This window comes from Montipora foliosa, chromosome 11, assembly GCF_036669935.1.
Source record: "Montipora foliosa isolate CH-2021 chromosome 11, ASM3666993v2, whole genome shotgun sequence".
Classification (NCBI taxonomy): Eukaryota; Metazoa; Cnidaria; class Anthozoa; order Scleractinia; family Acroporidae; genus Montipora; species Montipora foliosa.
In genome coordinates, this window is record NC_090879.1 from 9,987,221 (window position 1) to 9,994,720 (window position 7,500).

Here is a 7,500-nt window from a genome sequence, read left to right on the forward strand (position 1 = left end):
TCGACAAGAATGAACCACCCACTCACGTAATTGTCCGTCCCAAAAAGGCTTGTGTTTCGTCTTCGTCATTAGGGTTGTGCGTAGAAGAAAATGAAGCGATTGGGTACGAAGTAGCTGACGTCACAATGGAGGATCCCGATAGGGGCGATTCTGGGGAATGTGATGTTTTGAGCGATGGCGTTTTTAGGCTTGAAGGCGGTGCTTTACTCGTCAACGGGAAAATAAACTATGAAGCGTTAGACAGCTCGCGTTTGATAAGAGTCGAGATTAGATGCGTAGACAAAGGAGGGCTTAACATCGAGCAGAGCTTTAACGTCAGTGTTCAAGACGTCAACGATGCCCCTACTAAAGTTCTCTTGTCACAGCAGGTCGTGAGCTCTAACGCGTCTGTTGATAGTCTTGTTGGGACATTCATTGTCGTTGATGAAGACGAACACGATTCTCATATCTGTTACCTTATGAATCCTGATAGCTTGTTTAGGGTTGACATTCTTCAGCTCTTTGTTAAAAGACCGCTTACGAACGCCACGTCATCCCGCCACCAGATCTATGTGTTCTGTTCCGACGGTCATCATGTCAGTGTCCCCACAGTGCTTTATGTCGAAGTGCGAAACAATCTTTTATCGTGGCAAGTTAACATTTCATTGAATTCGACACAAGTAAAAGAAAATGAGCCTGCAGGCAATGTCGTTGGGCGTGTCACCGCAAGGGCCTCCAACACAAATGACTCGTTGGTGTTGCAGCTGGATGATGACGCCAACGGAACTTTCGCTTTGGTCAGCGGAAATGTTGTGAATACGAGAGACCTGGTTACTAAGCGGTCGTTAGACTTCGAAGAGGAGAACCAGTATAGAATTGTTATCCGTGTTTACGGCAGTGGAGGGGCAACGAATTTTCAAGCGTTTTCTATTCGGGTAAGGAATCTGGGCCGCGTGATTTGAATAAGGGTTACCCTGTCGCAAACAACTCTATTCTGACCAACCATGGCTTCTTTTTACTCAATAAGTTGCTCATCTAACCGCGGTGATCTTTCTACCTTTTATTTCCTGTCCAATCCGCAGTTCAAATATTGGGAATTTCATATAGAGAAGTTTTCAAATGACTTTGGAAAGTAATTACGCGATTTGCGATTTTCTACGCATAGTGATTGGTTGAAAAATCTCGCGCTAATTTAGAGCGGTTTTCAATTGAGTTTCGAAAGTAATAAGCGAATTGCATTGGATTTGCATTACTCCACTCAGTGATTGGTTAAAAGTTCTCGCGTCATTTTGTCAACCAATCAGAAGTAGCTGTAATTGGCCACAGCTGTTGCGGTGTCCCTGCCAATTTTCTTCTGTATACGTAATTGTTTTGTTTGTTTATTTGGCGAAGCTCATAAAATAAAAAATAATAATAATAATGAAAATTAGTTTTCATTCATATGTAAAGTAGAACTAATTACCATCACAAAAACTTCGCACTTAGACTCGCGTTGAAGAGGAGGCAGGCATGAACTCGGAAATGACCTATTGAAAACCGCTCTATTCTAAAATCGTTACAAAAAAAAAACGCTTGCATTAGAATGAAGCTTAATTCCCAGCGGGTTACGTTGCGAGACAAACATGGCCACCATGAGAAGAAAACAGAAAATGAATAGATTTATTATTAAATAAATAGATTGAATAGTTTTACTATGAATAGATTTATCATTATCATCATTATTATTATTATTATTATTATTATTATTATTATTATTATTCATGGTGACTCGGGGATACTCGGAATAAATCCGAGTGCTCCTTTGTACGAGTCGAGCCTTCAAGGGAGTACTCGTTTTTTTTCCGAGTGTCTCCGAGTCACAATCGATAAATAAATCTCTTCATTTCATTTACCGGATTACATATAATAAGGACCTTTAGATCGGAGGACGACTACCTTGTCCTCCAATCAAAAAGTCCCTAATATCTCTTTCATTACATTTGTGTAAATAGATAATGTTCTTCTCTGCAATTGGTAGCCATAGAATGTGTTGCGTTTACAGGACATAGTGAAACAATACGCATCGATCTTTTACCGCGACATGTTCCAGTCACTGGCTTCCAGTGAAGCAGAGAATTGAGTTCAAAATTGCTCTATTAGTGTTTAAAGCAGTAAATGGCTTGTCTCCTGTGTACCTGACTAATTTACCTCAGATTCAGCCAACACGGAGATATCAACTTAGATCTGATGATAAAGAATTATTGTTCATACCAAGATCTAAATCAAAACCAGGTGACCGTGCTTCTACTGTAGCCGGACCAAGAATATGGAACGATTTACCACTTGACATTAGACTATCAGCAAATTTGGAGACTTTTAAAAAAAATCTTAGGACCTATCTTTTTAAGAAGGCTTACTATTGACTCCTAATTGCATAATTGTCTTGAACTTTTTTTTGATCAGTTTGTATATATCTTTTCTTTTCTTTTATGCATTTAGATTTATTTTATATATTTATAATTTTGTATCTATATGTACATATTTTTTTTTATGTTTTTATATCCACATCTTATGAATCAGTATATTTTGTAAATAGTATTTATTATTTATTTGTCTTTTTTTTTTTTCATTGTAAAGCGCTTTAGAATGTTCTATAGTTTAAGCGCGATATAAATTTATATATTATTTATTATTATTGTTCTGTAGTTGCTTTTCAAAGAGTTTGTTCTATTTCAACGAGGCATGTCCGTTTTGTGGTCTGTTTCTGCCAGAAGATTATGTTTCTTTCGCATGGAACTTTCAATACACCTTATGTCAAAATGACCGTCATTTTAGTATTCATTTGTTTCCTTGCAAACTGTCCCTTTTGGCCTCGCTTTCAAACGTAAAATTCAAAAAAGTATTTAAGCTTGAACGAGGCCAAAAAAACCAACTTGCAATCAATCAAAAGAATACTAAAATGGCGGCCATTTTGGAATAAGGTTTATGGTCTTTCGTTTGATAGTGGTGTTTGTATGATTATCGTTGCTATATCCTCGTGGTGAAAGTTGTCTTCCGCCATTTTATTTTTCAGGTTATTGACGTTTACGAACCACCGCAACACTTGGTACTTCATCATAATCGCGTGAGTGAAGGCCTCACCGGTGCTTTGGTGGGTGTGGTAACTTTAAAGGACCCTCAGCTTAGCCACCTGTCGATTCAGCTTCTCTATGATCCTGACTCTGCTTTTGAGGTAAAAGATAGCACAGAATTCCATCTTAGACCAGTTTTCAGCTCCGCCGCTCGCACAACTCGAACTTAACATTCTCTCAAGAGGCATGGGCTTGTGGGCTTGATACAGCATCTATGATTCATTTTTCTTTTATGAATATGTTAAACGCGCTCTTCGTTTTTGCGAAACATTGGTATGCAATCCTCATCCAAAAATAAGAGGGAGTCTAACCATTTACTGATGTTTATTAACGGAGGAAATTTTTGCTCAGCTTTTAAAAGACCCTTGTCTTGGCTCAGCTGAAAAAGTCGATTCCTTCACAAGTATGCGATACCCTACTAACCACTTATTATCAAGGTCACTCTGGTTGATAGGTAATGGACCTCTTTAGCTTGTGCATTTTGTTTTCCCATTTCAGACCACGTGATGTTACTCTTGGGAACAGTTTTTTTCAAATGCCGTCTTATGCATGTGCATATGTATGCATAACTTATGAAAAAACAAAAGGGAAATTCCCTTGGGAGCATCACGTGGTCTGAAATGGGAAACAAAACGTACAAACCGAAGAGGTCCATTAGCTCGCTCTACATATCATTTTTCCATTCAACTGTTAGGTTCTTGTTTGACTTTCCTCAAATGAGGAACGTTCTAAGTTTTGAAGAATCATTGCGAATCTCTATCCTCAAGAATGTTTCGCTGGAGAGAGCCCTTTAAAAAGTGGGTTTTTTTTTTACTTTCAGCTACGTCCAACCATAATCCATTACACATGGAAGCTCTTGACTCGACGGTCACTGGACTACGAAGCGGCTCAGAGCCATCTCATAGCAGTGCAAGTAAAGGATGTAAACAATTCCATGGCTGTCAATCAAACCTTTACCATCTACGTCACGAATGTGAACGAGGCTCCTTCATCCATATCGTTGAGCAACCTCGTGATTCCTGAAAATACTCCCCGTGGGACTGTTATCGGGAATATAACTGTTGCAGACCCAGATGAAGCGTTCTTCCATCAAAACATAACTTGTGGCTTACGAAATGACGCTGGTAAAAGATTCAAAGTCAGCGGTCTAACCCTTGTCGTATCGGATTCCCGGATGTTGGATTATGAATCCCCGGATGGTCCGGATTATTTGGTTGATGTTGAATGTCAAGATCAGGACGGAGAAGCGACTCAACAGCAGTTTATTGTGAGACTGACGGATGTCAATGAACCGCCAGTCCGAATAGAGTCTTCAACTGGGAAATTTGAGGTATGGGAAATCGAAGATTTTGTGCGTGAAAAAGCATCACAGTTACTGTTGATTAAGCGACTCAAGCGGCGGCTCTAAAAAAACTGGAAAAATCCAGAATTGAATGGGACTTAAACCCATGTGGAATGTTCTATCACTGAGCTATGAAGACATCTAGCAGCGAGTTCGTTCGATTTCCGCAAAAAGGAAGTTAATGAGTGACCTAGACAAAAAGAGGCAGTGAAGAAGAGTTGGAAATGGAGCCAGGATTACTAAATGTCAATAGTTTTTTCAGAAACTGAAGTCAGTTTTCTTAATTTAGGCAAATGTATAAAACCCATCAAAGGGCGACAGCATAATTTTGTAGAGAAACACGATGGAAAGCTGCTAAAAACTGTTCAGTGCCCTGAGCCCCAGACATCGATATTGCCTTCTTTGTTTCACCATCATTCGATATAACAAAGTATGGAACACTGGATATTCTCATTTCAGTTTTCGCACGCAAGTCTTCAGACCAAATGAAATCCACATCATTAGTTGACTTGAGATAATCCTCCGCTCCTTGAAGACCTAATTCCTTGGCAGCTTGAGTCAGAGTATTAAGGTCACTGATATTCATTCCATCTTCATAAATCATGCGAAATAAAACATCTTTTGCTTGCCCTTGGCCCTCGGCTCCTTTCTGCACCCCAGCTAAATGAATAAGGCGGTGACCATTAAGTGAGTTTGGCCAGGTTTTCCAGTTTTTAAATTCTAACCCATCCTTCTGACCTGCACTCCTCAATGAATGTGTCCACCCATCACCTCCCCATCTAAAATTAAGAAGTTTAAAATGCGATCATCAGCGCCTAAAATTCAAGGGAAGTAAAAAATTATTTCACTTGAATATAATTTAAGGACGGTGCCTACTATTGTTATTGCGCATACGTTCTGCGCATCTACTAGGGTTTCCTATCGGTGATGCATACTAATACAGGGATATTTTTGCACGGTTTAAAATTATGCAGAGAAAGTAGATCTTAGTAAGTACTATTGGTATCCAAAAAGAAAATTGGGGGTAACAATCAGAGATAATTAAGCTTCAATTTGAGGAAGAACGCCATACATGGCTTGTTCATGAATTATCTTTGAAAAATGCGTGGTTGCCCCCCAATTTTCTTTTTGGATTTCAATAACACTTGTTAAGATCTACATTTCCCGCATAATCATAAATCGGGGCAAAAATACCTTGGAATTAGTAGGCACCGTCCTTAAAACAAATTCAAACACTTTTGAAAGTGCTTTGCCTCTGTCTTGACCCCTTTAGATTTAATTATCAGGGGGTACCCTTTCTCTGAAAGGTATCCAAAGGCCATACTAGTGTTAAATAATATTACTGACCCCAAGCATCATAGCTAGAAGGAACTAAAATGGCTGCAAAGAACAACACTGCGATAACAACAGAGATAGAAGCAAAATGGTGTCAAAATGTTTACACTAGGCATTTTGAAAAGGACACAAGTGACATTAGACCCTCCCCTCAAATGTTGGGTGAAATACCTTCTTGAATTATAGGCCATGTACTCCTCTCCCTCTGGAGCTGTATTCTTGTCAATAATGTAAGGATGCCAATTGACACAGACTTTTGCAGCAGTAAACTGCTCTATGGCTTTGTCAAGGCGCCTTTTACCAACATAACACCATGGACAAGAGAGGTCTGAGTATACATCAACGCCAATCATCTGCAAAATATAAGAAGGATTTCTGCATCAGCAACAAGTCGTAAAATTTAAGGTAAACAAGAATTAACAAGGTAATGAATTTGTAGAGGTTGAACATCCAAAACTGTCAACACACCTTACTAGGGAGGTTCCCGAGAAAAATACAAGCTTTGTACACTCGAATAAGTTTAGAAATCTAAGCTGAATATTGATTGCTAATTATTTCTAAGGAAAGAGAAAACCATATTCTGAAAATAAGAAATACGTTCAGCTTCCTTGAACTCATTAGGCAAGGTATTACACTCATTAACAAATATGTCAAAATATAATTAATATATTAATAGTATCAACTGAATTTAGTTCTAAAATGATTGTTGAAAAGTTACAAGGTTCTGGTGAGTTGTTCTTTCTTAATTTATACCTCGATCTTCACAAAGTAAAAATTTCTCAGAAAAATCAAACTTGTATCATGTAGGTCAAAAATTATATGTTCATAGACAGGACAAGTTCCCCATGCTCAGATCTCGGATTTGCAGTGAGTGAACTGAAGAGAAACTACCGAGTGTCACACAAACGAAATCAGCAAGCTCTGCACAGCCTTCAGACAGGATATTACACACAAAACGGCCCTTTTCTGCAAAGAGAGAAATCATTACCTACCCTTTTTGGCAAATTCTTTTTCGCTGGAGTGTAAAATTCGCTCCCAGACCACTTTTCTTCCTTTGAGTGGGACAGAAAGGCCGATTACAACCGAGACTCGCCGACGTTTTGGCGAATATTATAGTTCGGAAATTTTCGCGTTAGCGAGAAAAGAACGCGGGATTTCAAAGTTTCTGTCGCCTGTTTTTCGCGAGAAGGGAAATATTGGGCGACTTTCAACAAAGTAGTCTGTTTATTTATGCTTGAGGAGCTTTGTTGAATTTTTTGATGTTGATCGGTCTCTATTTATGAATAATGCATGCATGGTTGATCTGTCAGGGAGACCCTCTTTTCACTTCATGATCACGAAAAAATTTCGGGTTGCTAACACTGCTACCTTCAGCAAGCAGGCTTCGTAAAATGAATTTTTCACCAGATATGAAAGAGCTGGAACGTCTTCCATGTGCAGGAACTGTAAGCCCTTCACGGTGAGGGAGAAATTGCGTTTTAATCCTTGGTAAATTTAGGTCTTTGAAATTTCTTAATTGTCAAACGATAGCAAATGATGTTTTTTTCCTCCCTAGCAATCGGGTCACAAAACCAGACTTCTTTTGGCGTGTGACATGGAACAAAAATCTTCTAATTGTCAGGAAATGTTGTTTTTTTACAAGCTCAATTGTTGCACTACGTAACGAGTCTTGTGAAGAACTTTTTTGCATACGATATGCGTGTAAGGTTGTACTCTGAAGTCTCAATGCATAAC

The 7,500-nt window shown here is 38.8% G+C and overlaps 2 protein-coding genes across 2 annotated transcripts in view; one reads left to right on the top strand and one right to left on the bottom strand.

Annotated features, from left to right (window-relative positions):
* LOC137976654 (protocadherin Fat 4-like) overlaps positions 1-7,500 on the top strand; it is a 35,469-nt gene that overhangs the window by 8,728 nt on the left and 19,241 nt on the right. Inside the window, exons 9-11 of the mRNA XM_068824019.1 lie at positions 1-914; positions 3,032-3,190; positions 3,910-4,494. The exon at positions 1-914 is cut by the window's left edge and continues 876 nt beyond it. Coding sequence (XP_068680120.1) covers positions 1-914; positions 3,032-3,190; positions 3,910-4,494 — 1,658 coding nt within the window. The remainder of the gene's footprint in view (positions 915-3,031; positions 3,191-3,909; positions 4,495-7,500) is intronic.
* On the bottom strand, positions 4,509-7,101 carry LOC137975872 (uncharacterized protein YwbO-like). Its single transcript, XM_068823079.1, has 3 exons — positions 6,759-7,101; positions 5,938-6,119; positions 4,509-5,210 (listed from the first exon to the last, which is right to left on the bottom strand). The coding sequence occupies exons 2-3, from the start codon at positions 6,117-6,119 to the stop codon at positions 4,739-4,741; spliced, it is 654 nt and encodes a 217-aa protein (XP_068679180.1). The 5' UTR covers positions 6,759-7,101; the 3' UTR covers positions 4,509-4,738.

Excerpts from the sequence above, each read along its gene's own strand:
- LOC137975872 (XM_068823079.1), bottom strand. The coding sequence starts at position 6,119 with ATGATTGGCGTTGATGTATACTCAGACCTCTCTTGTCCATGGTGTTAT. Across the intron at positions 5,211-5,937 it reads ATGGCCTATAATTCAAGAAG|ATGGGGAGGTGATGGGTGGA; the intron begins GTATTTCACCCA and ends TCTTAATTTTAG.